Source organism: Mesoplodon densirostris, chromosome 2 (genome assembly GCF_025265405.1).
Source record: "Mesoplodon densirostris isolate mMesDen1 chromosome 2, mMesDen1 primary haplotype, whole genome shotgun sequence".
Taxonomy (NCBI): Eukaryota; Metazoa; Chordata; class Mammalia; order Artiodactyla; family Ziphiidae; genus Mesoplodon; species Mesoplodon densirostris.
Window position 1 is genome coordinate 8,019,886 of NC_082662.1, and position 27,796 is coordinate 8,047,681.

The 27,796-nt window shown below is 43.6% G+C and overlaps 2 protein-coding genes, 1 non-coding gene and 2 pseudogenes across 4 annotated transcripts in view; 2 read left to right on the plus strand and 3 right to left on the minus strand.

The window, feature by feature from the left end:
- Positions 1-1,961: 1,961 nt before the first annotated feature.
- Positions 1,962-12,840, minus strand: DFFA (DNA fragmentation factor subunit alpha). Its single transcript, XM_060088956.1, has 6 exons — positions 12,651-12,840; positions 10,301-10,462; positions 8,544-8,686; positions 4,754-4,943; positions 4,385-4,533; positions 1,962-3,434 (listed from the first exon to the last, which is right to left on the minus strand). Exons 1-6 carry the CDS (start codon positions 12,787-12,789, stop codon positions 3,222-3,224), a joined length of 996 nt encoding a protein of 331 aa, XP_059944939.1. The 5' UTR covers positions 12,790-12,840; the 3' UTR covers positions 1,962-3,221.
- LOC132484814 (small nucleolar RNA SNORD77) lies at positions 2,806-2,874 on the plus strand. The gene has a single exon (XR_009531361.1). It is a non-coding gene; the product is annotated as a small nucleolar RNA SNORD77 (small nucleolar RNA).
- Positions 12,841-13,479: 639 nt separating the features above from the next.
- On the minus strand, positions 13,480-14,275 carry LOC132477370 (small ribosomal subunit protein eS4, X isoform-like; annotated as a pseudogene).
- A 1,084-nt stretch (positions 14,276-15,359) lies between these two features.
- The window catches only part of PEX14 (peroxisomal biogenesis factor 14), a 140,244-nt gene continuing 127,807 nt past the window's right edge, over positions 15,360-27,796 (plus strand). The window contains exon 1 of one of the 2 annotated variants that reach the window (XM_060088957.1): positions 15,360-15,454. In XM_060088957.1, coding sequence (XP_059944940.1) covers positions 15,419-15,454 — 36 coding nt within the window. In that variant the 5' untranslated portion in view covers positions 15,360-15,418. The remainder of the gene's footprint in view (positions 15,455-27,796) is intronic. The other variant, XM_060088958.1, reaches the window with a different exon arrangement.
- LOC132477375 (large ribosomal subunit protein eL32-like) lies at positions 25,991-26,381 on the minus strand (annotated as a pseudogene).

Below are 27,796 nucleotides of genomic sequence, written 5' to 3' on the forward strand. Positions count from 1 at the left end.
CCCCCCCCTTTATTACTTAAAAACTTCAAGTAATATAAGACACAGCCAAAATAATTTAAGGCAAAACCCTATAAATACAACAAAATAAGAAAAAAACCCTGAAGGCAAAAAAAAAAAAAGATAATAAAAGACTAATTAGGAAATTAAAAAATCTGGTTAGTAAAGGCACATTAATAATTCTTGTAAATAATGTATTTTTGTAACAGACTACTATTATTTTATTCCTTTCTCTCTGGAAAATGAAAAATCCATTCGTTTTTTTCCTTTTGCTTTTACCCGGAAATTAAATGTTGGTAAGTGGTAATTAGCACAGCTCCTGTCAAAGCCAATTGCCTAATGGGGACCGACATTTGACTTGAGTTGAAAGAATGGAATATGGCTAATGTAGAGTTCATTAGTCCCAGTTGCTTTCTTTGACGTTCTTTTCTCCTAACATAAGAACAGGCATGCCCTGCTCTCCCCTCTCCTATTTTTAGACATATTGCTGTGCTGCTACATTTCAATTCTAGAAGGCCTGGAGGCACAGTGGTGTAAGGAAGGTAAGTAGCAGCTGGGGCAAAATAACTGTCCCTCCACATTTGGTCTAGGGTTTTGCAGGCCAAGGTCTTTGCTCCTGCCCCCATCTCTGGCCCTGGGGCAGTGAAAGGGAACCACTCCCTACACTGACTCTGTGCTGGGTTCTATGCTCTTCCTCATACTTATCTCCATTTAACCCTTTCAGTCTTGGGGCCTTAGGCTAACCTTACATTTTTGGAAACTACTGTCCCATAAAGTTAGACTCAACGTGGGTCTGTCTCACTCCAAAACCCACAGTACTTTTTCCACTCTCCTATGCAGCTGAGATGCTTGGTGGGTTTGTTTCAAGTACAGAAGACCAATACCAACACCCAGGCCAGTCAACTAAAGCTCTACTGTGTATTTGACAGAAATAACGGAAGAAAACATTTTTCATTCAGCAGGGCAAAGATGGAAATGTTGACAGAATTGGTGAATAGAGATGCTCTTCTATTATTTCTGGAATACAGGCTTCCTTTACTACTGGGCTAACTACACAGCGTTCACAAGGCTGATTTACTTCTCTTACAGCATCAGCACAATGACTACAGTTAGAAATCTTTGGGCAATCACACTGCAGACATATTAGGCCTTTTCCAGTTGGAGCTGACTCCAACTTATTCCACTGGTATTAACAAAACCAGTCATCTGGATGTAGAGTAGGAAGGAGTATGTGGACTTAAGAGAAAATACAAATAAGTAGAAAGAACACTGGAATTAGAACCAGAAGACCTGCCTTTGAACCCTGGCCCCAGGCCTGGTCATTTGTCTTCTCCTTGGTTATCTCCATCGTGCGTGGAAATACTGCCAGAGGAGAAAGGTTTTTTTTTTTTTGTGGTACGCGGGCCTCTCACTGCTGTGGCCTCTCCCATTGTGGAGCACAGATTCCAGACGCGCAGGCCCTGCAGCCACGGCTCATGGGCCCAGCCGCTCCACGGCATGTGGGATCTTCCCGGACCGGGGCACGAACCTGCGTCCCCTGCGTCGGCAGGCGGACTCTCAACCACTGCGCTGAACACCCCCCACCACAACCTGACTTTTATATGTCATTCTGGATGTTCATAGGGATGAAAACCTCTTCCAAATTAGCCCCAAACCTAATTCTGTTTTATATGTAAATACAAAGTATTTTTTTTCCAGTTTTAACGTTCCCTGGATCCGCCAAGAATGCAGCCACCTTGTAAATCGAGGATAGATGTGTTACTCGGTCCAGAACATCACTGTTTTGGGAAATCCCATTACAAAGGGCAATGCTTGTGGTATTTGAGTTGACAGTCACTACACACCGTGCCTGGCTGCCTCTAACAAATTCACAGTAATTCAGTGGGTAAGTACAAGCATCTGACAGCTTCCTTGTGCCTTTCGTATGGTCATCTCCAGAAAGTGACATACTGAGATACACACCGTTTTGTTGGAAATTATTTTCCTTTATTCTGAAATACTACATTTGGGGATATTATGTTGATGAAAGTATGAACATAGGTAGGTTATCAGCTCTGGTTTTCATTTAAGGATAATTAAGAAGGCATTATAAAATATGCTATTAAAAAAGAAATATTGGGGCTCATAAGTGAGAACCAAAAGCGGAAGGCATTAGTAAGAGTACGCTGAGTAGGTCTGAGTCCTCCTTGAGGAAGGGCGCAGGAGAAGGAAACAGTTCTTTTTGTTCTGTTTGTTTTCTGTACCTCTCCCTCGCCCTAGGACTTACTTATTGTTATATTTCTTTACTTAATAATTAGCCAATGTATCTCTTAATAGCATTCTATTTTCCTCTAAGTATGCTTAAAAAGTAAGTCAAATAAGTCAGTAACTAATTATCTTTTCCCTGCAAGAGAGACTGCATTGTAGATTACAAAACCCGAAGAACAAGCTTGTACAGAAATAGGGGGAATATAAACCAGAAGTCTCTGCTTTGCACCCAGAGAGACCTGGAGTCATGTCTCATGGAGACTGATTTAATGACCTTTTTATACCCCCTGCTGATAAAACACATTAGAAAACTGAAAAGTTTCACAGTGGTAATGCATATAATTTCACAATACTGAATTAGATATTAGAAATGGTGAATTACACTCCATATGTCCCTATGGTCTGCAAATTTAATACGTGCCTTTAAAACAAATGAAAAAATTCCTCAACTTGAGAAACAAGTGTGTGGCCATAATCAACACTCTGATATGTCATCTTCTCTACTGTTATGTGTGTTTAAAATTCTGCAGTTCCATCTTTAGAATAAGAATAGTGGGTCTATTACTATGATGGTTGCAGAGTTCAACAGATTGAATCGTGAAAGAGATATACCATTTATCTGATGTAGAAGAAAAAAAAGTAAAAAAAAAAAAAAAGAATAGTGGGTCTGAAATATGACAATTTCTTTTCCCTGCCCTTTACAACTACTGTTAGAGAACATAAGAACTTGGAATTAGAAGAGGTGGGATATTGCTGGTGCAGCTCTATGGTTCAAAATAGGTCGGAGAGCCCATGTGGCGATCTGGAATAGCTTTTCTGGAAAGGGCATGAAGCCTCTCTTCCAGCCTGTTCCAGGAGAACATTCTCGAAGGCAGCGGGTAGAGGAGTATGTAGGGAGCTACAAAGATTAGGCTGAAGGTATTTACTGACTCTGACACAAAACCCAAGGTTTTCTTTGGCATATTTCTGGCTGCCAGCTATATGGGGTCTCGTTTGGCTTGTTTGGGATTCTGCACTTCTCCAGGCAGCGAAATCTTCCTTGCTGAAATGCTCCTCAGAGAATACAAGCTCTGTACCTGCTGGAGGCGCAGGCTAAGTTCCTGATTACAGGTCTGTTGAACAGCTTCCGTCTTCTTTATGTCCCAGTTCAAAGCAACAGCCAATGCTTTAGGGTCCTCCTTGGCAACCAACTGCAGCAAGAGTAAGAACCATTAAGAACCAGCACCTCTGCTGCTCTCATAATTTTCTTTAGGGGGGTGAGAATCAGCAGTATCAGTCTATATCATGTCTTTATGCTGAAATGCCAGGTCTCCTTCACATTCAATTGTCACGGCCTCTTCTCACCATACAACACCAACAGGAAAGGACCTCTAGAGAGTAGTTTACTTGGAGCAACAATAAAGTCCTCCGCTCACAGGAAATTTAGCCAAGCTCAAGTCAGTACAGCTTCTTTCCCTTCTAGCTACACCAAGGAAGTACTGGGAACAGGGACAAGGGTGAAGCATAAGAAGGCGCACCCAGGGACTTCCCTGCGGTCCAGTGGTTAAGATTCTGCACTCCCACTGCAGGGGGCACAGGTTCGATCCCTGGTCGGGGAACTAAGATCCCACATGCCACTCGGCATGGCCAAAAATAAAATAAAATAAAAAATAAAAATAAAATAACTGTGAAACAACTGATGAGACAAAAACACAAGCTACAGCAAATCCCCCCCTCCAAAAAAAAGAAAGAAAGAAGGAGCACCCACTTTGATGGGTTCCCCTCATCAAGCCTCCAGTTCCCTGGTCTGAGAGCGCAAGATGATCCCCTCGAGTGGGCCTTTCTCAAGGATATTTTATGTGCTTCTATGGCCTATGGATCTTTTTCAACCACTGACAGATGCATCTCAGAAGCCTGAGTCCTGCTATTCCTCCCTGTCGGGGTCAGACATTTCATTACCTACTTTGGACCAGAAAATAATGTTTGATGATCTGAGGGAGTGCACCCATTTTGTTTAAGAATTGGATTAAATAAGATGTTTGCAAATGCTTTGCATATAATAATGGGCAAATTGACAGTTATGATTCAAGGTCTGCAGAGGGGAAGAAAACCTGATACAAGCCTCTCCTTGCAAAGGTCAGGGTCCCTGGTGCTCACCCACCTCCAAATCTTGACTAGACAAACTCAGCTCTGGGGCGGGTTTCTCCTTCAGCACAGTAAGGATCTGGCTCTTAAGTGCAACTTCGGAGGAGCTCTCTCCAATACCCGTGTCAACTGCATCCCTCTCATCACCGAGGCCAGCTGTGGACTCTGCAAAGCAGATGTGAGACAGAGATCAGCACACCATGTACACATACAGCCATACCAACATCCAGCCAGAGCAATCAGATGGGCAGACAGAAGCCTGTCATCTCAAGATGCCAGCAGCTGTGGTTTCACTGTTTTTGACCACATGGTAAGCATCTGGCTCTCTCTCAAGGAGAGGCTCTGCTGAGTTCTCAGTGTAACTCCCCCAGCCGATGAATCCTACCTTGCTGCTTCAACAGGATGCTGCCCTCCTTCTCCAAAGCCCGGAGGTAAAGCTCCAAGAGCTGCCTGGACTGACGGGCTTCCTCTCTCTGGTCAAGGACCTGCTGGAGGGTGTTCTGGAGCCCCTGGACTGCGACACGACTTTGGCTGAGTTCCTGAGCCAGCTCTGAACACGGGACATCAATAAGCATCTGACAAACAAATACGGACTTTAAGAAATCGGAAAGTACTTTCTAAACGTGATGTTATAGCTCTCAAATACATCAATTTTGCAGACTCATTTCATCTAGTTCCCAAAATTACCTAATATGGCTGCCTGAAAGTCAGAAAAGAGGCATGTAAGTTTTTCAGTTTTCCTCTGGTGAAAAAATTAGGAAAATATTGCCTTAGTGCCTTAATAAAAACAAAACAAACAGGGGCTTCCCTGGTGGCGCAGTGGTTGAGAGTCTGCCTGCCGATGCAGGGGTCATGGGTTCGTGCCCCGGTCCGGGAAGATCCCATATGCCGTGGAACAACTAAGCCCGTGCGCCACAGCTACTGAGCCCTCATGCCACAACTACTGAAGCCTGCGCACCTACAGCCCGTGCTCCGCAACAAGAGAAGCCACCGCAATGAGAAGCCTGTGCACCGCGACGAAGAGTAGCCCCGGCTCTCTGGAACTAGAGAAAGCCCACGTGCTTGCAATGAAGACCCAAGGCAGACAAAAATAAAAAAAATAATAATTAAAAATAAATAAATAAATAAAATAAAATAGTCTTCATAAGAGAAAGATCAAACTTGAAATTCGTGGAGAGTAAATCTAACTTCAGCTGCAGATTAGAATGTGGAGCTTAATAAGAAATACAGTAATAAGCGTTTGCATTTCTTGAGCACTTACTATGTATCAGTGAGAAAATTGATGTAAAACTCTTAGGACAGAAAGTGACGAGGAGGGCTGCTCTAGATTGGGAAAGGCCTCTTTGAAGAGGGGACTTTATAAGTTATCCTTAACATTCATATTGCATCAATTTTCGAACAAGTAGTATTAATATACATTCATAAGGTTCAAAATTCAGGAGGTACAAACCTTATGAGGTAAGTACTAGTATTACCACCACCTTAACAGATGAGGAAAATGAGGCAAGAGCAGTTAATAACGTCCCAAGGATCAGTCAGTCTTAGTTCTAATCCTCAGGACGCTGTGTAATTGATCCTTGGGCTCCTCCCTTCCCTCCCATCTGTTCTCACTCCCCATGGTCCCCGAGACGGTGGTACCTTTCCTCTACCTGTCGCGTGGCCAGCCTCTGCAAGCTCCTGTCCTAAGCTTCCCTGTGGAGCCTAGCTGTCAGGGCCAGGCTCACTCATATTCTGGTATCCCTGTTTTGGTAAGGACTGCTGTGCTCCTTATTCTAGGGGTATCATAATATGCTAGTCTGTTGGGATGGGAAGGGATCTCATGAACCCTTTCTGTTTCTTTTTTTTTGGCCACGGGGCAAGTGGGACCTTAGTTCCCAAACCAGGGATCAAACCTACGCCCCCTGCAGTGGAAGCGCAGAGTCTTAACCACTGGATTGCCAGAGAAGTCCCCCCTTTCTGTTTCATAAGAAAGAAAAAACAAGGAAGAAAAAAATCAAGCTTGCTCCTGCCCTCCCTCTGCCTGGAACACTCTGGCCCCAACCTTTCCATGGCAGGCTTCCTCTTGTCCTTCAGGGTCTCTTGGGACCTGCCAATGTTTCTCAACTAAATTCTACGCATTTATTCTATGCACAAGCATGTGTGAAAAATGACACTGATCTAAGGGTTTTGCAGCACTGACTAGAAGAGCAAGACTGATGACAACCCACATGTCCCCCAGTGGGGGAGTCTCATTAAATAAGTCATGGTACAGGCATGAAATGGAATATTATGCAGTGGTGAAAAAGAGGTGAGGATGTCTTTTATAAACTGATCTGGAATACTTTCCAAATCTTTAAGACAGAGTAGAGGGCTTCCCTGGTGGCACAGTGGTTAAGAATCTGCCTGCCAATGCATGGGTCACGGGTTCGAGCCCTGGTCCGGAAAGATCCCACATGCTGTGGAGCAACTAAGCCCGTGTGCCACAACTACTGAGCCTGTGCTCTAGAGCCCAGGAGCCACAACTACTGAGCCCGCGTGCCACAACTACTGAAGCCCGTGCGCTTAGAGCCCGTGCTCTGCAACGAGAAGCCACCGCAATGAGAAGCCCACGCACCGCAACAAGCAGTGGCCCCTGCTTGCTGTAACTAGAGAAAGCCCGCGCTCAGCAATGAAGACCCAACACAGCCAAAAATAAATAAATAAAATAAATAAGTTAAAAAAAAATTAAAACAGAGTAGAGATTCTTCCACTTGTGTGATATAGGGGAGGAGGTGAAAACACTTATGTATTTGTTTGTATATAAAGTATCTCTGGAATGGGAAACTGACAAATTGGTTGTCTCCAGGAAGGGGAAGTTGGGTGGCTGGGGGCAGGAGTCAGACTTTTCCTGTATATCCTTTTTTTTCTAAACAGCTTAATCGAGGGATTTCCCTGATGGTTCAGTGGTTAAGACTCCATGCTTCCAATGCAGGGGACGTGGCTTCGATTCCTGGTCGGGGAACTAAGATCCCACATGCCCCGTGGCCAAAAAACCCAGCTTTATCGAGATATAGTTAATATACTATACAATTTACCCATATAAAATGTATAATTCAGTGGGTTTCAGTATAATTATTGGTCTTCTTGTGATAGTGCAATCACCACCACAATCAGTCTTAGAACATGTTCACCACCCCAGAAAGAATTGCATCCATTAGTAGTTCCTTCTTATTCCTCCTCAAAACTCCCCACCAACCCCATCCCTAGGCAACCACTAATCTACCTTCTATTTCTATGGACTTGTATATTCTGGCCATTTCATATAAATGCAATCATAAAATATGTGGCCTTTCAAGTCTGGCTTCTTTCACTTAGCATAATGTTTTCAAGTTTTATCCATGTTGTAGCGCGTATTAATACTCCATTCCTTTTTATGGCTGAATAATATATTTCATTGTTTGGATATACCACATTTTATTTATCTAGTTATCAGCTGATGGACATTTGGGTTGTTTTACTTTCTGGCTACCTGTGTATCCTTCTATACCTCTTGGATTTTGAACCATGTGGAAGTATTAATATGATTTATTCAAAATAAATATATAAGTTTTAAAAATTACCAAAAGGTCACCTCCTTTCAGGAGCCTTTCCACCACTCTTGGCACACGGCCCTGTCTGACATGCTGCTTATTTTGTCTGCCTCCTTCCACTAGGACTTGAGTTCCATTAGAGCAGGGATTGTGTCTGGCTTGTTCACCATTGTACCCCTGTGCATAGAACTCTGTCAGGCAGAGGACAAGGGCTCAATAAATATTTTTTTGAGTTAACAATACTACTTTTATCCTAATTCTACTGGAGAGGAAACATAAGCAGAGAGGCTAAGTTACCGGTTCAAAGTCATAGAGATGGAGCTAAGATTTAATCTGCATTCTTTAGCAGTACATCCTGGACCCACGCCTTGGGCCTAAGTGGGTCTAGGTGGGGCCTTGGTGTCTGTGTTTCTAAAAAGCTCCACTGGTGATTCTGATGCAGGGTGAGGGGTGAAAATTTCCTACTCTAGGTGACAGAATTAGAAAATGGAGAACCTTGGTTGTTATCTAAGAATTACTTAAAAATTAAGAAGCGATGAAATTATTATGGCAGGATGCATGGCAACTAAGGCGCTGGGGGCAGCACAGGCTGGAGGAACGTGGCTATGGGTTGCGGAGGAGGCTTACTTGGAGGTCCTCCTCGGACAGGAGGATGATGCTGGACAGGTCTTCTTTCAGCTGCCTGGCCACATTCTTCCACTTCAACCCTGCCCCGCTGTCTGTTTCATCTCCGTCAAAAGACTCTTGGGTAATCCAAGCTGTACCTCCATCTGATACATGGGAGAAAATGCTGGTCAGAGTCAGATTAACCAGAAGTGCCGTTTTCACTTCCTCCTCCAACTCAGACCTCGAGGATGTCGGCACATCCTTCCGAAAGATCACTTAGAATAATTTCGATGGTGAAGGAAGCACCTTTTCTCAGGGATTCATGGGAAAGCCAATCCCCATCTAGGACCTTAATTTTCCCTCTTGTTCCATCTTCCATTTCTTTTTTTTTGGCTGCAGCAGGCCTTAGCTGCAGCATGCGGGGATCTTTGTTTGGCATGAGGGATCATTCGCTGCGGTGTGTGGGTTTCTCTCTAGTTGTGGCGCGTGGGCTCCAGAGCGCATGGGCTCTGTAGTTTGTGGCACGCGGGCTCTCTAGTTGTGGCGTGCGGGCTCAGTAGCTGTGGCGCGAGGGCTTAGCTGCCCTGTGGCATGTAGGATCTTAGTTCCCCGACCAGGGATCGAACCCACATCCCCTTCATTGGAAGGTAGATTTTTTTTACCAGCAGACCACCGGGGAAGTCCCGATCTTCCATTTACTTCTGTGTGAAACTGCTGTGCATTCTTTTACGGAAGGAAGCCACTTAAATCCAATGTATGCTTATGCATACCCAGGATACTGTCACACTTCCCTTTAGGTTAGTTTTTGTGTCTGTGGGTGTGTTCTATTTCTGTATGCAAAAACATTCATCCTCATCAGCACTTCTCCTGTGCTTGGGGATGGGTCTTATCCTTGACTGGAGGAGCTGCAGCCACTGTTTGCTGTCCCTTGGGCCAGAGTACAAAGGTGGCTGGGAAAGCCATTGCTGAAGGGTGACTTGCTCACTTTAGTGGCCTAGGGACTTTCCTCAAGACACTTCTTTAGCTCTTTGATCCTTGCCCGTCAATATTAGTTCCCTTTGTATTTCCAGTGAGGATGATGCTAATGATGGTGATAGGTAATATTTATTTGTCTTACTGTGTACCAGGTAAGATCTAAATGTTTTCTATCAGTGGCTCTCAACTGGGAGTGATTTTGCCCACCCCACCCCCAGTAGACATTTGACAATGTCTAGAGGCATTTTTGGTTGTCACAATTAGGGTGAGGAGATGCTACTGACACCTAGTAGGTAAAGGCCAGCGATGCTGCTAAACGTCCTGCAAGACACAGGACAGCAACCCCACAACAAAGAATTCTCTGGCCCAAAATGTCAGTAGTACTGTTGAGAAGCCCTGGCTTCATATGTACTATGTTCTAGTATCCTTACAACAATGCTAGGAGACAGGTACTGTAATTATTATTTCAATATGGGGCTGAAACGTTAGATAATTTGCTCAAGGTCACATGGCTAGTAAATGGCAGAGCCAGGATTCAGACCAGACAGTCTGACCCAACCTGCGGCACAGATCTCTGTGCCTTGCTGTGTTTTAGTTGCTGTCGGTCTGTGAGTTATTTGAGAACTGAGCGCGTCTCATTCATCTTCATCCCCAGACGCAGCACCACTCTGGTATACAGAAGGTGCTCAGTAAATGTTTGCTGCATAAATGCTTAAACAGGCAGCCAAACAGCAACCAGGTGCCTATGCAGTAAAATAAATCACGATGGATGGTATATTGTATATACGGCCAGCATTTCTTACCTGAATTGTTGTAAGCCCACTTCTCATTCCCAGCCAGTGCCACAAACTTAGTATTGGCAGGAAGACACAGGAAGTAATCGTCATCATCCACTATGGTGCCATCCTCTGCCAGGACCAGGGTGACTGGTGCCAGGGACTTGTCAATGGCCAGAATGTCACAAGCTGAGAGGAATAAAATATTTGGTAATTGACAAGTATCCATAGGGAAATTACATCTGTCCTTGCACTCTCAATATGTATGCCCTGGGACTTCCCTGGTGGCGCAGTGGTTAAGAATCTGTCTGCCAATGCATGGGACACAGGTTTGAGCCCTGGTCCGAGAAGATCCCACATGCCGTGGAGCAACTAAGCCCATGTGCCACAACTACTGAGCCTGTGCTCTAGAGCCCGCGAGCCACAACTGCTGAGCCCACGTGCCGCAACTACTGAAGCCCGCATGCCTAGAGCCTGTGCTCCGCAACAAGAGAAGCCACTGCAATGAGAAGCCCGCGCACCGCAGCGAAGAGTAGCCCCCGCTTGCCTCAACTAGAGAAAGCCCCCGCGCAGCAACGAAGACCCAGTGCAGCCAAAAATAAATTTAAAAAAAAAGTATGCCCCCAGAGCCTAGAAAAATCCCTGGTAATAACTATAATAACTATAATGATGACCAATAGTACTAATATAACACTTACCATGCCCCTGGTACTGGACTAAGTGCTTTTCACATACAGCATTTAATTTCCTAACAATCCTATAACACAGATACTATTGTCACTCCCATTTTTACATATGTCAAGCCCAAGGCTCAGAGAAGTAAAGTAATTTGCCCAAGGTCACACAGTAAGTGGCAGAGCCGGCATTTCAACCTACAGTCTGGCTCTTGAAAATATGTTTTTCTTCCAGCTACTCTACACCCACATTAGGAGGCACTTGAGCCTTTACTTGGATGAACAACAAACCAAAGTCTGATTTGATTCCTTGAGAACAAGCAGTCTTTCATTCATTTCCTCACTGGTCTACTCAAGTTCTCCTATGTGTCAAATGTCACAAAGAAAAAAGAGAAAAAGAAAAGAAAACTTTAAAAAAGAAAAGAAAAAAATGACTTTATGTTCTCGTAGTATCTTTCTTTGCAGCCTTACTAACCTATAGGAAAGTATAAGAGAAGCAGAAGGCAGAAGTTTGTAACAGTAGCTTTTCATCTTTATGATCACTGGGCAAGAGGCTTTGTCCAGGGCAGGTCTGTACCATCCCATTTAGTAATAGCAATGCCTAAAATGCTAATGGGACTAAAGTAGGCAGAGAAGCAGCCAAGAGACTACAAAGTTCATTGGGCAATGCTGTCTTCCACCCAAATAGAACAGCAAGCCTTGTATAGGCCGAGCTCCAGAAACACAAGCACTTACACAAGCCTCTGTGCCAAATGCATCCAGCCACTGCACTGACGGGGCACTAAAACTTAAGCAACTTCATGCCAAGCAAAAAATATGTAAACCCTTATATGGCAAAAGCCATGTCACTAAAGCATTTAGAGTGCTTTGGCTGTTCCTGCATCTCTGAAAGACATCTGTCTGATATCTTTTGGGCTTGGTGACCCTGGGAGGAAGCCCTGAACATGCTGACACACACATCCACTACATGCCCGGGGATGACACACACGTTTAACCAATAGAACTTCTTTGGGTAAGCAATTTACTGCTACAGGCCAGCCACGTGTAAGTCATTTGAATATATCATCTCCTTCCAGAGTCCCAATCCTGTGGAGCAGGGCTGGAAATACACCCACTTTGCTGATGAGAAAACTGGGGATGGAGAGATGGTTAAGTGCAAGGTCAGGCAGCTAGTAACAGTATGCGGCTCAGAATTTCTGTCAACTCGGTCACTCACAACAGACGTTCCTTGTCTGGCCCTCCCGGATGGTCGGTAACAGCTCCCTCTTTACCGCACAGGTACCTGCCAGAGCTGACTGTGGAAACCCGCTCCCACCCCGCCGTAGGCTCAGCTGGGGGACCCAGTACAACCTTAGGGAGCCTGAGTGGCAGGAACACACTGGACTGGGTTCGATCCAAAATCTGAGTCATCTGAGGCGAGCCACCGAAGTAGAGTCTGTCTTAATTCGCGTATTGCTTCCCGTCTGACTCTCCACCATATGAATCTCACACAAGATAAGTTAAAGCGCCTGTAAACGCTATGAAACTGCTAAGTCGCCATAACCACCTGAGTCATCTCTGTTCCAAAGCTCCACTCGAGCGACAAGAAGCCCCAAGTCGCCTCTCCTGACTCCGCCTTGCCCTGCCGGACATCCCCACCTCTCCCCGGGTCCCTTCAGCCCGGGCCCCGGCCCCCCAAGTCCTCGCCCCCGTCCCGTGCCAACCCTTGCTCCTCAGCTCCTCGAGGCAGGAGGCCGCCACGCCGTGCTGTTCCCGGCTGTGGTTGCGGCACAGGAGACACTGCTTTAGAGCCCGGATCTCGCTGGGTTCTGGAACGCTGGGGCCGCCGGCCACCTCCGTCATCTTCAGGGTCTGACCAGACCAACGCTGGGACGTCAGGGGTGCTGGGCGCGGGAGCACTACCCAACTCCACCCTCCGCGGCATGCCGGGAGATGTAGTTCTCGCTGTAGCAAATCACGCGTGGGACCGAGGCACGCCGGGAGATGTAGTTCTAGTTGCAGCTAATCCCCTGCGGCCCCGGGGGCATGCCGGGAGCTGTAGTCTGTGGGTTCAAAGACGACTTAGGTCGAGCAATTCAGACCCCGGAGGTGTTTTTTTTTTTTTTTTTTCTGCCTTATATTAAGGAGTTGCATTCGCGCGTTCAAAATGAGGTCAATAGGAATTTATTTTGTATTATGAAGGACACGCCTGTATACTCCCTTGAATTGTTACAGCACTCCTTTCTGTATATATAGATAGATGCAAGATATTAATACATAAAGCAGTGTCATTGTACTGTGTTAATTTGTTTTTCCTTTTCAACCTGAACAGATCTATAAAATGTCCCAACGTACACGCTGATCTGAAGGAAGTCAGTTTTAAAAATTGATGAGTGTAGTTTTCAGTCTGGCTGAAAACATAACAGAGAAGCATAAGATACTCGCACATTTCCACTCTTTCTTTTTTTTTTTTTAACACTAAAGAGGCTTTTAATTATGTAGTATTATCTATAAGTACAAAGACTTTCCCAATCACGTCACTTAGAGATCATTTTATCCACTGCTCTGTTCGGCTGCCAGTCTCTTGTCTCTTTCCTCAGCAATGGTAAGGCGGATACCCTTTCCACGAGGAAGAGAGATCCCTGGTTTGTTGCCTTTGCCAATAACAAAAATGTTGGAGAGCCGCGTGGCAAAGCTACTGCCGTTGGCATCTTTCACACGAACTACATCAAAAGAACCAGGATGTCTCTCCCGGTTAGTGATCACACCAATTCTTCCCAGGTTAGCACCTCCAGTCACCATGCACAGGTTACCAGTGTCAAATTTGATGAAATCAGTAATCTTGCCAGTCTCCAAATCAATCTGAATAGTGTCATTCACCTTGATGAGGGGATCAGGGTAGCGGATGGTGTGAGCATCATGGGTCACCAGATGAGGGATTCCTTTTGTCCCCACAAAGATCTTTCTCACTTTGCACAACTTATACTTGGCCCCCTCAGGTGTAATGAACAGCAAAGCGGCCCTTGGTGTCATAGATCAGACGAAAATTCTCTCCAGTCTTGTCAATGCTGATGACATCCATAAAACCAGCAGGGTAGGTTCTATCAGTGCAGACCTTGCCATCAATCTTAATGAAACGCTGCATGCAGATCTTCTTTACTTCATCTCCTGTTAGGGCATATTTAAGTCTGTTCCTTAGGAAAATAATTAGGGGGGAGACATTCCCTCAGCTTGTGGGGACCGGTAGATGGACGAGGAGCAAACACACCAGTCAGTTTATCCAGTATCCAATGCTTTGGAGCTGCTACGCGCTTCAGGTGCTTCTTGGGACCACAAGCCATGGCTGCGCTAGGCATGGAAAAAGCTCCACTATTTCGATTCCCTGCTTCAGCTCTGCAAATTGGGTTGGGACCTCGGAACGAAATGCTTAAATAACTAGATTAAACAGTAAGGCTCAAAGAAATCAGAGAGAAAAGGGTAAATGCGAACCACATCACTGTTGAGATGTTCTGATGCTGCTTGACAATATATTTGTCTTTGTTCTAATACTGTTACTTATGGAAAAGTCTGTGTTTTTCACTCCTGAAAAACTAACATTTAAGATTAAAATAATATTTAAAAAATTATCAGAAAGTTTCCTTGCTTAAAAAGGGGGCATTCTATATAAACAAGTAATAATTATCAGCCCGTATTCATTCAGGGTCAATCTCTTTCATATTGTGTTTATTAAAGGAAATCAGATATTATGAGAAAAAGACATGTAAAAGTGTTTGGTAGGAGGAATTGTTAACTGAGGCAACACTTTTGAATACACCACCATTGATCAAAAAACAGCTGCAATGTAACTGACTGATAGTTCTAATGTATGCAACCCTTTCGTATAATTTCACAATTAGCTTAAAATCTAACAACTCAACCGCTATAAAGTGATAACGGTTCGTAGAAGCCTCTCCTCTCCAAAAAGCCCCCTCTTCTGAGTTCTCCTAATAGACCTGCATACCGTTATCAGACTCCTAGCTCCAAGATGTAATTGCGTGTGTGTGTATTTGGCCTAGACTTGAGAGCAGGGGTTGAGTCTTGGATCTTTTTATTTCTCGCGGCTACCAAAGTGCCTGGCAAATGGTAGGCACCCAACTGAACCATCAGTTAATTAATTAATTAATTTCCAGGTTTCTTCACATTCATTCATTTATTAAATATTTAGGGTGTCCCTACATGTGCCCAAGGCACTGTGAAGATGGGCAGAGATTTAATTCAATAAGTATAATATATATATAAGAAATCAAAAAGGACAGGCATCGTTCTTGCTGGAAAGCAGAGACCTAATGGAAACAGTGAGCGGTGTGGGGGACGTGGGAGTTCCCCTCACCTCCCCGGGTGTCCCCCATCGACAGCTCAGTTCCGGCTACTTTAGTCTGGGCGAGAAAGCGAGAGCGAGGGCGCTTGGGAGAAGCCTCGCCCAGCGGCGATAGACTAGTCAGGCCTCAGAAAGATGGCGTCCTCGGAGCAGGCAGAGCAGCCGAGCCAGGTAAGGGGAGTTGGACTGCCCCGCCGTACTGGCGGGGACCCCGCTGGAGGGGGCGCTCGGCGGGTGGCTGGGAGCCCGGTGGGGACCCTGAGCCTCGGAAGCCGGGGGCTCCGACCTCTTGCCCCCTCTGGGGCCCCGCCCCTCCCCTCCCCGGGTTCTCGCCGCCTGGCCCCTCCCCGCGTGACCCCTCCTTGACCACATTCCCGAGCAGGGGCCCGGGGGCGCCCGAGGGCCCCCCCACTTCCCGCTTGCCAGTCCCTCGGGTCCCACTTGTGCTTGGCCAGGTCTGTGGCGGGACCCTTGAGAAGCCCCCCAGGCTTGAGATGCGAGGGCCCCTGCTTGAGGAGAGGGGTGAGAGGCTGGATCGTTCCCGGCCCTTCCCTCTCGGGATGGGCCTTACTCCATCAGGGTTCCCTCTCTCTCGCAGCCTCAGCCTTCTGGGTGGCCCCGCTGCCAGCCTCTTCGTCTTTAGTCACCTTTGCGTTTCCCCTGCCAAGTTGGAGGGGGGGAAATGTACTTGGACCCTCTCAGTGCGTTGGTAGGAAGTGGACTCACTGTAATCAACCTACGCCACAGAGCTTTTGGCTGGTGATCCGTCTTTGCTGCCCAGAGTTAGGTTTTCTTGGCCAGGGGCTCTAGCTTTTCAGGCACAGACTCAGCCAAATCCCACTCCAGTCGGGGGACCTTGAGGACCAGTGCTCCTGCCTGTACGTTTGCTGTCCGGAAGCAGTGGATGCTAAGGCCTCTGTAGGCGTTTGTAGTCCAAAGGTGGGGTGGGCTGAGGTGAGGAGGATGGGATAAGCGGTACCTTACAATTACGGAGTATGTGCTGTCATGCGGAAGACAAATTACGCTTATTATCTCGTTTAATGCTCATTACAATCTTTATGAAGTACGGGCTATTAACCGCCATTTTGCAGGGTCTGTAATGGGCCGCAAATCATTTGCCTGATTAAGCCTGGATTTGAACCCGGCTGTGTGTGAGTCCACTAGTTAGCCCTACATGTTTAAGTTTAGTTAGGATTAGACAGAGGAGGAAGAAAATGGTTTCAACCTGGACCTCATAACTCATCTTTCACCTGCTTGAAACACCTGTGGACTTCTCAGCGGCCTCCTGGTATTTCAGTTCCTTCCTTGGAAGAATACGGCTTAGTGTTTCTTATTACTCTTTTATTCTTCATGATAATTCTGTTACAGGAATTGCACATGGAGGAATTGTGAGTTCCTCAGACCAGCTTCCGTTAGCAGAGTGAATGATTCAGAGAGATGTCCAGATTGTAAAACGTGAGAAATAACTTGGGCTGATTCTGGTCTTCTCACTGTCGGAAATTCTGGAGTGTGGAGAGTGTCCTGGTGGTGGGGTGGTCCCTCCTTTCCTGCCTTAACCCGCTTAGCTTGCTGAAATGCTGAGGCTCCTCAGAATCTAGGTTCCTCTGAGCTGTTACATGTAAGGAATGCCCATAGGCTGGGATTAAAGGATGCCAGCTCATGTAATTTGCCAGTGCTGTGAAGGTTACTAAAAATTCTGCCACTCGGAGCCTTTGTAGTGCCCAAGGATTCCTTTGGTTCTGGAAATTGTCCTCTCTGTACACGTGCAAGGGATCTAGGTTCCTTAAGGGGGCTGGGCCAGTACTTGTTTGGTTTTCAACTCTGCTGCTTCTTTGCCCTCCCCTGATAGAGATGGGATTGCATCAGAAAATGCTGGCAGCTTGGGAAAAAACTTGAATGCTTCATGCCAAATTCTGTCACTGACAATAAGCTGCAAATGCACACTTTAAAAAAAAACTTTTTTTTAAAGTTTTATTTTTGGCTGTGTTGGGTCTTCGCTGCTGCGCGCAGTCTGTCTAGTGAGGCGAGCGGGGGCTACTCTTCGTTCCTGTGCGCGGGCTCCTCATTGCGGTGGCTTCTCTTCTTGCGGAGCACGGGGTCTAGGCGCGGGCTTCAGTAGTTGTGACTCACGGGCTCTAGAGTGCAGGCTCAGTATTGTGGCGCATGGGCTTAGTTGCTTCGTGGCATGGGAGATCTTCCCGGGCCAGGGATCAAACCTTTGTCCCCTGCATTGGCAGGCAGATTCTTACCCACTGCACCCCCAGGGAAGCCCCAAATGCACACATTTAAAGTAAACCAACTCTCTTTAGCAGTTGCTTCTCATTTCATTTTCTAGTCCTGATCAGTGGATTTCCCATTTCTCCAGTAAAGCAGAGTGGAACTGAAAGAACGAACTGTTTGGGTATTTCCTCCAAACCTGGTTTGTGTCTGAGAGGAACGCATCACACCTGTGGGACTGAGGCAGTATTCTGTCTCTCATAGAAAGTTTGTTAGTTGGCCGTGTGGCATCAGTCTCTCATTTTGAAAGATTAAGGGTAAATAACCAACAATTTCTTTCTTTGAAAGGCAGTGTAGAGCAGTGGTTAGAAGTATGGACTCTGGAGCCATCCCCACTGGGCTAGAATCCTAGCACCACTACTTACCAGCTGTGTGATCTTGGACAAGTTACTTAACGCCTCTGGTTTTAGTTTCCCCATCTGTAAAATAGGAATAATAGTAGTGCCTCTCTCGTAGCATTGCTCTGAGGATTAAATGAATTAACTTATTTTAGAACAGCGCCTGACACAGTGTGTTACCCGTTATTATTCCATTCAGTAAACTCTGGAGTTTCACTTATAAACCATCTAAGCCTTTTCTCCATCCCTATTAAAACATTTTTTGGGATATGAAATTTCATATGTTGACCACCAGTCCACTGAGGTTGGTTTTTTATTTGCTCGGGAAGTAATTCCCTTGAAATTTAAAGGAACACGCTGAGTGCCGGTGTTTATCCTAGCTGTCCTTTGTGTCTTTTAGATTTCAGCGATATACTGTCTTTTTCATAATGGTATAGTCTTTTTAGGCTGTCTTCAAAACAGTCTGTTGGAATTGCATTTATTGCTTATCCTGTTTACTCCACATCACTCGGTTTTGTATGGCTAATCTCTTATCAAAGTCCCTTCTAGGGACTTCCCTGGTGGCACAATGGTTAAGACTCCAAGCTCCCAATGCAGGGGGCCCAGGTTCAACCCCTGGTTGGGGAACTAAATCCCACATGCATGCCAAAACTAAGAGTTCGCATGCTGCAATTAAGGAGTCTGCCTGCTGCAACTGAGACCTGGCACAACCAAATAAATAAATAAAATATTAAAAAAAAAAAGTCCCCTCTAGTCTGTACGTGTTACGGCCCATAGGAATGGGAGATGTCATCCCTGTTTTTGTACTTTCCCATCAGTTTTTCTGTCTTTAGTGAAGGGCAGAAGCATGGTTCAATCTGATCGTTTAATGGTTGTTGAATATTGAGAATTATTACGGAACGTAGATTTCTAATCTGTTCAGGTTCACCGGATATAATAAATTTTGGTCTGAGAAAACACAGAGGCAGGGAAGGGAGAAGAGGACAGCAAAGATGTTACGGAGTGGAAGAGCATGGCCTTGTATCCTGACAGACTTTGGTTTGAACTCCAGCACTCACTTACTATTGGCCTTGTCACTCTACCTCTCTGAACCTCAGTTTTCTTCTCTGTAAAATGGGAGTAATAATAATCCCATTTGAGGGTTGGCTGAAGTCACAGATGTTAAGAGTGTGTGGTGCATCTTAAGTGCTCAGTGAATGTTGGTTTCCTTCTCCAAGTCTCTACGCAGTTTTGGAAGATGATTGAACTCTTGAATAACAGTAGCTCAAATAGATATTTTCCCCCTCACTCTTTATTTTGAAAAGTTTCCAACCTATAGGAAAGTTGAAAGAATAATACAGAGAACTCCTGTAAAACTCCCATAAAAACTTCACCAAGATACACTGTTTACATTTCGCTGAATTAGCTTTATCTCAGTCTCTTTATATATATATATATATTTTTTTTTTGAAGGATTTGATAGTAAGTTAGAAACATGATATTTCATCCTAGAATACTTCATCTTGTCTCTCATGAGAGTAAGGTAATTCTCCTACATAACCATAATACCATTATCACACAAGAAGTTTGGTATTGATAAAGTATTATTTACTAATACCACATTCAAAATTCTCCAATTAAAAAAAAACCAGGATCCAATGAAGAAATAGGGAGTGCATTGATTTGTCTCTTTAGTCTGCTTTAATTTAGAATGACTCCCTAGCCTTTAAAGTTTTTAAAAAACTTTTTACTGATGTTTAACATACACCCAGAAAGTACACCAATTATGTGTCTAGCTTGGTGAATTTTCACGGAGTGAGCACACACTTGTGTAACCAGTACTCAGATCAAGAAATCAAGTGTTACTGGGACCTCAGACGCCTCCTTGGCATCCCTCCCATTACTAGCCAATCCCCCAAAGTTGCCCCTATCCTAACTTAAAATCCATAGATTAATAGCTTTTTGAGTGACCAAGTCTTTGGGGCCAAAAGCTTTACTGTGGAATTCCGATAAATGTGTTGTGGTCAGTTTTGACAAATGTATATACCTGTGTAACATCCACCACAATCAACATCAAAACAATTCCAGTATTCCTGAATGTTCCCTTACCTTGCTTCCCAGTAGATCCTAGCCTTTGGCCTCAGGAAATCTGAACTCTTTTTATCACTATAGATTATATTTGTCTCTCCTAGGATTACATACGAATGTATTCATAATGTAAATATTCTTTTGTGTCTCACTTTTGCTCATAATAATGTTTGTGAAATTTATATTGTATGTCTCAGTAATTCATTACTTTTTATTAGTGGGTAGTATTCCACTGTATAGCTAAACCACAGTTTGTTGATCTGTTCACCACTTGATGGATTTGGATTATATTAATTACCTATTGCATAACAGTGTTATTATAAATTTAGCAACTTAATGCAGCACATGTTTATTGTCTCACAGTGTCTGTGAGTCAGGAGTCAGGACACAGTTCAGCTGAGTCTCACAAGGCAGCAGTCAAGGTGTCTGCCAGGGCTGTGATCTCATCGGGGTCCTGACTGGGGAAGGATCTGCTTCCTAGCTCATGTGGTTATTGACAGCATTTAGTTCCTTATGGACTTCAGACTGAGGACCTCTCTTTGTGACTGGCTGTCACCCAGGAGCCGCCCTCAGTTTCTTGCCACATGGGTCTTCCCAGGATGGCCACTTGTTTCCTCAAAGGCAAGTGGACATTACAGTCTTAGATATTGTAACCACATGCATGTAATAACATGCATTCTGTCACTGTTACCGTACTCTGTTGGCCAGAAGCAAGTCATAGTTCCTGCCCACACTCAAGGGGACAACACAAGGGCATGAATACCAGGAGGTGGGGATCATGGTGGTCACCTTAGTCTTTTCCCCACATGATTGGTTCTAGTTTGGGGCTACTATAAATATTTTAGTGTGTTTGTGAAGACATATGTTTTCATTTTTCTTGGTAAATATCTGTGAGTGTATTTACTGGGTCACATGCTAAGTGTATGTTTAATTCTATAATAAATTGCTTACGTGTTTTGCACAGTTGTACTATTTTTCATTCCACCAGCAGTGTATGAGCATTCCAGTTGCCCCACATCCATATCAACACTTGGTATTGTCTGTCTATTTTAATTTTAGCCATTCTAGTGAGTATGTAGTGGTATTTCACTGTGCTTTTAATTTGCATTTCTGTGATGACAAATAACATTAAGCGGCTCTTTTCATGTGCTTATTGGTAAAGGCTGAGGTTAATTTTTTTTCCCCCATATGGATATCAGTTGTTCCAGCATCATTTGTTGAACAGATTACCCTTTCTCCATTGAATCATCTTGCCATCTTTGTCAGAAATAAAAAAAATTGTATATAATAGGTTAATTTCTGGACTCTCTTCTGTTCCATTTATCTATGTTTCTCCTAATGTGAAGGAAATACAGTTGACTCTTGAACAACAGGAGTTTGAACTGCCTGGGTCCACTTATGCTTGGATTTCTTTTTCAGTAAATACATATTACAGTACTACACAATTCATGGTTGGTTGAATCCATAGATATGGAGGGCTAACTGTAAAGTTACATGTGGATTTTTGACTGTGCGGAGGGTCAGCCCCCCTAACCACTGTGTTGTTCAAGGGTCAATCATACTGTCTTGAATGCTGTAGCTTTATGGTAAATCTTGAAATCAGGTAGTGTAAAGTGTTCTGACTTTATTCTTTTTCAAAATTGTTCTAGCTTTGGTCCATTGCATCTCTATATAAATTTTAGAATCAGTTTATCAGTTCTTACAAAAAAGCTTGCTGGGATTTTTCCTGGGATTGTGTGGAATCTATAGATCAGTTTCGGGGAGAATTGACCTCTTAACAATATTGATCCTTGAATTACATAAAATGATATATGTCTCCATTTAGGTCTTTTTTTTTTTTTTTTTTTTTTTTTTTGCGGTACGCGGGCCTCTCACTGTTGTGGCCTCTCCCGTTGCGGAGCACAGGTTCCGGACGTGCAGGCTCAGCAGCCATGGCTCACGGGCCTGGCTGCTCTGCGGCATGTGGGATCTTCCCGGACCAGGGCATGAACCCGTGTCCCCTGCATCGGCAGGCGGACTCTCAACCCCTGCGCCGCCAAGGAAGCCCCTCCATTTAGGTCTTTGATTTTCCTCAGTAGTATTTTATAGTTTTAAGCGTGTAGGTCATGTACACATTCTGTTAAATTTCTCTCTAAATATTTCATTTTTTTGTATTTAATGTTTAAATTTCATTTTTAACTGTTCAGTGCTAGTGTTTAGAAATAAAATTGAGTTTGTGCATTGGCCTTATATCTGCAGCCTTGTTAAGCTCATTTGTAATTCTAATAGTTTTTTGGGTAGATTCCTTATTTCTCTGTAGATGATCATGTCATCTGCAAGTAAAGACAGCTTTACTTCTTGCTTTCCAATTTGTATGCCCTTTTTTTTTCTTGCTTTATTGCATTGTGCAGGACTTTTAGTACAATGTTAAAAGAAATATTGGGAGTAGACATTTTTGCCTTATTCCTGATCTTAGGGAAAATGCACTCAATCTTTCATATTTAAATATGATGTTAGCTACAGGTTTTTTAATTTCTAAATTTTTTGAATTTTTTATTTTTGGCTGTGTTGGGTCTTCATTGCTGTGTGTGGGCTTTATCTAGCTGTGATGAGCCGGGGCTACTCTTTGTTGCGGTGCACAGGCTTCTCATTGCAGTGGCTTCTCTTGTCGTGGAGCACGGACTCTAGGCCCACGGGATTCAGTAGCAGCATGTGGGCTCAGTAGTTGCGGTGTATGGGCTCTAGAGCTCAGGCTCAGTAGCTGTGGCGCACGGGCTTAGTTGCTCCGCGGCATGTGGGCCTTTCCCAGACCAGGGATCAAACCCATGTCCCCTGCATTGGCAGGCGGATTCTTAACCACTGCACCACCAGGAAAGTCCCAGCCATAGGTTTTTTTGAAGGTCCCCTTTATCTAGTAGAGGGGATTCAATTTTTATTTTTAATTTGCTTAGTTTTTTTTTTAATCATATGTGTTTTGAATATTGTCAGGTGCTCTTTTTGCTGTCTGTCGAGTTGATTCTATTGTTTTCCTCCTTTATTCTGTTAATATGGGATTTACGTTGATTGATTTTTCAAATGTTAAACCACTCTTGCATTTGTTGGATAAATTCCACTTGGTCATGATATATTACCCTTTTTATTGATATATAATGCTGGATTTGATTTGGCAATAATTTGTTAAGGATTTTCACATTTATGTTTATGAGGGATATTGATTTATAGTGTGTGTGTGTGTGTGTGTGTGTGTGTGTGTGTGTGAAATCTATGTCTAGTTTTGTTGTCAAGGTAATGCTGGCCTATCAGAATGAATTGGGAATTTTTACCTTTTTTTTGGCTGCGCCACGCATCTTACAGGATCTCAGTTCCCAAACCGGGGATTGAACCCGGGCCACAGCAGTGAAAGCCCGGAATCCTAGCCACTAGGCCACCAGGGAGCCCCCACCCCCCCGACCTTTTTTTTCTATTGTACTTTCTGAAATAGTTTATTATAAGACTGCTATTATTTTTTTCTTAAATATTTGATAGAATTCACCAGTGAAGCCACCTGGGCCTAGAGTTTTCTTTTAAAATTTTAGTTGTAAACTTAATTTCTTTTTATTATTTATTTATTTATTTTGGCTGTGCCTGGTCTTTGTTGCGGCATGTGGACTTCTTAGTTGCGGCATGCATGCAGGATCTAGTTCCCCGACCAGGGATTGAACCTGGGCCCCCTTCATTGGGAGCATGGAGTCATACTCACTGGATCTCCAGGGAAGTCCCTTAATTTCTTTTTAAATTAAGTATTTTAAAATTATGTTTTAAATTATTAATTATGTATTTTAAAAACAGATATAAGGCTATTAAGTTTTTCTGTTTTTTCCCTAGGGTCAGCTTTGGCATATTGTGTCTGAAGGAATTTGTAGTCATTTTCAGTTGTCACATTTGTTTGTAAGGTTTTTCATAATATTCCCTTATCTTTTAAAAAAATTATTTATTTATCTTATGGCTGCATTGGGTCTTCATTGCTGCACGTGGGCTTTCTCTCTAGTTGCAGCGAGCAGGGGCTACTCTTTGTTGCGGTGCGCGGGCTTCTTATTGTGGTGGCTTCTCTTTGTTGCAAGCTCTAGGTGTGCGAGCTTCAGTAGTTGAGGCACATAGACTCAGTAGTTGCGGCTCGCGGGCCCTAGAGTGCAGGCTCAGTATTTGTGGCGCACGGGCTTAGTTGCTCCGTGGCATGTGGGATGTTCCTGGTCCAGGGCTTGAACCCATGTCCCCTGCATTGGCAGGCAGATTCTTAACCACTGTGCCACCAGGGAAGTCCCTCCCTTATCTTTTTTTTTTTTTTTTGCGGTACGCGGGCCTCTCACTGTTGTGGCCTCTCCTGTTGCGGAGCACAGGCTCCAGACGTGCAGGTTCAGCAGCCATGGCTCACGGTCCTAGCCGCTCCGCAGCATGTGGGATCTTCCCGGACCGGGGCACGAACCTGTGTCCCCTGCATCAGCAGGCGGACTCTCAACCACTGCGCCACCAGGGAAGCCCATCTTTTAAATGTATATAAAATATGAAGAGATTTCCCCTTTTTCATTCCTAATATTGGAAATTAATGTCTGTTTTAATTGATCAGTCTGCATACAGATTTATCCATTTTAGTATTCTTCAGAACACCAGTTTTTATTTCATTGATTTTCCTCTGTTGTTTGTAAGTTTTAAATTTTATTTCTTACTGTTTACCTTGGGTTTCATTTGTTCTATTTTTCTAGCTTCTTTTCTAAAGTCACTAACTAAAACTGTAAACTTCCTTCTAAGCACGGCTTTCATTGCATTCCACAGATTTAGATGTGTTGTGTTTTCATTGTCATTCAGTTCAGAATATTTTCTTACTTCCCCTGTGATTTCTTCTTTGACCCATAGATTATTTAGAAGTCTGTTTAATTTCCAAACATTTGAAATTTTTCCGTATTTTTTTCCTGTGATTTCTAGTTTAATCCCATTGTGATCAGAGAACATTTTCTATATGATTTCAAGTCTTGTAAATTTATTTTATGGTCTGTCTTGATGAATTTTTCTTATGAACTTGAAAATACATTTTACCGTTGAACAATATAGGTTTGAACTGTGCAGGTCCACTTAAAAGCTTCTTTAATAAATACATTCTTCACTACTACACTATTTGCAGTTGGTTGAGTCTGTGCATGAGGAACCTTGGATATGGAGGGTCAACTGTAAAGTTATATGTGGATTTTTGACTGTGTGTGGGTCGCTCCCCCTCACTCCCTTGTTCAAGGGTCAACTGTAATGTATATTTTGCTGCTGTTGGGTGAAGTGTTCTGCGAATGTTACTAGGCCGTGTTGGTTGATAGTATTATTTAGGTCTTCTATATCCTTACTGACTTTCTGATTAAGGTGAGAAGATTATTTAAGTCCCCAACTATAACTATGGATTTGTCTTTTTATCTTTTAAATTCGGTCTGATTTACTTTATGTGTTTTGAAACTATTATGTGTGCATACTTATACAGGATTATTATGTCTTCTTGACTGACTCCTTTATTTTGGAAATGTCCTTGTTTATCATTGGTAATATCTTTTAGTTTGAAGTTGCCTGAGATTAATATTGCCACTACAGCTTTCTTATGATTAGTGTTTGCATGGTATATCATTTTCCATCCTTTGGCCTTTTAGCTATGTGTGTCTTTTTGTTTAAAATGGGTTTCTTGTCTGCAATATATAGCTCCTTCTTGCATTTTCTCCCCACCCAGTCTGACAATCTCTGCCTTTTAATTGGAGTGTTTTAACATTTCTTGTGGTACAAGTATACTGTTGACAAATTCTAGCTTTTTTTTTTCCTTTTGAAAAAATCTTTAATTTGTATTCATTTTTGAAAGATATTTTCATTGGATATAGAATTCTAGGTTGACAGTCATGTTGTATCTCTCCCCCCGCCCACCCCGCCCTCTGTGGGCATTTTAAAGATACTATTTTTTTTTTTTTAAATCTCAGATGGCTGAGTTTTTATGGTTTTTTTTTTTTTTTTCTTTAAACACAAACACAGTGTGCACATGACCTGTCTATTCATTTTCTTTGCTGTGCAGCCTGGCGTTGGGATTGGCGACTCTGATGGCCAGCGGGGCTGCTCTTTCCACAGTGGCTTTGAGTTCTTGGAGTAATCTCAGCGCAGTAAGATTTGTTTCACATCAGCAGCCCTTCAAGCTCCTTGAAGTTGTGGACCAGGAACTTCCAGAAGCCACTGGGCAGCATGAGCTTTGTTTTCTTGTTGCTCCCATAACCAATGTTGGGCATCAAGATCTGGCCCTTGAATTCCCTGCACACCCTGTTGTCAGTGCCCCTGGATTTCTGCCAGTTCCGCTTAATTTTGACATATCGGTCTGACTGGTATGGGTTGAACTTCTTGGTCTTTTTGACAATCTTGAGCTTCACGAGGGGTTTGAGGGTCGCCATGGTGGCTGCCACCTCTGTAGGCAGTCCAAGGAAGAGCTGAAGATACTGTTCCATTGTATTTTTTTGGGGGTTGCACAGTTGCTGATCAGAAGTCTGAAGTCATTCTTAATTTTGATTAAATTTTTTCTGGCTACTTATAGGATTTTCCCCTGTACCTTAGTCACTTTTGCGTTTGTTCTGCTTGGAGTGTGTTGAGCTTCTTTGATCTGTGAGTTTGTAGTTTTCATCAAATTTGGAAATTTTTCAGCCATTATTTCTTCAAATATTTTTCTTTTTTTTGGTCTTTTTTACCCCTCTCTGTCCTTCATTTTGCTCAGTTTCTGTTCCTGTGTTTTCAAGTGCACTTACTTTTTTTTCTGCAGTATCTAACCTATTGTCATTACCATTCAGTGAAATTTTTATTTCAGATATGTTTTTTCATCTCTGGAAGTTCTATTTTCTTTTTATACCTCACATTTCTCTCCTTACTATGATCATGTTTTCCTTTAAATTCTTTTTTATTTATTGAGGTTTACTCGACATACATTATGTTAATTTCAGGTGTACAACATGATTTGATATTTGTATTTTTTAAATGAGTTAAATTCTTGAATAAAGTTATGACACCTGTCTTAATGCTCTTGTTTGCTAATTATTCTAAGTTTTCTTATTATTATAGGTCACAGTTTCCTGCTTCTTGACACATGTTGAGATTTTTGATTAGGTGCTGAGTGCTGTGAATTTTACATCATTGAGGGTCTGGATTGCGATCTTTAAAGAGTGTTGAGTTTTGTTCTGGTGGGTGATTAAGTTACTTTTTGTTCATTCTGATTCTTTCAAGTCCTGATCTAGGGTCGTTTTTATCCTAGGGGTGATCTGACCCCCCCCCCCCCCCAAGATGTGGCCTTTCCAGGTCTCTACTGAATGCCCTGATAGAGCAGGGAGGATGCTCAACTCTGGTGCTTGGGACTTGTGAGACCTATGAGGGTTCTGGGAACTGTTCAGCTTGCAGCTTCTTCATCAATCTTTTTTTCAGTCTCGAGTGTCATTCTATGCATGTACAAATTTTAATATTCAGTACAGACTTAAGGAAACCTCTGTGCAGGTTTCTGGAGCTCCCTTTCTGCAGAGCTCCCTCCTCGCTGGGACTCTGTCCTGCACCTTTCAGCTGACTTAGCCTCCCTGAACTCCAGTCTGTTTCCTTAATCTGCTGCTGTGATGTGCTGGGATTCCCCCCTCCCACCACTGCCCCGGTCCTGGGTCCTTGGTCTGAAATGTGCAGAAACCTGGCAGAAGCCAGGGTGGTCCTAGGGCTCCTATCATTTGTTTCTGTTCTGTCAGGAATCAAAGTCCTGTATTGCCTGCTGTCCAGTGTCTACAAACAGTGGTGTCATTTATTTTGTTTAGTTTTCCAGTTGTTTACAGTGGGAGGGTAA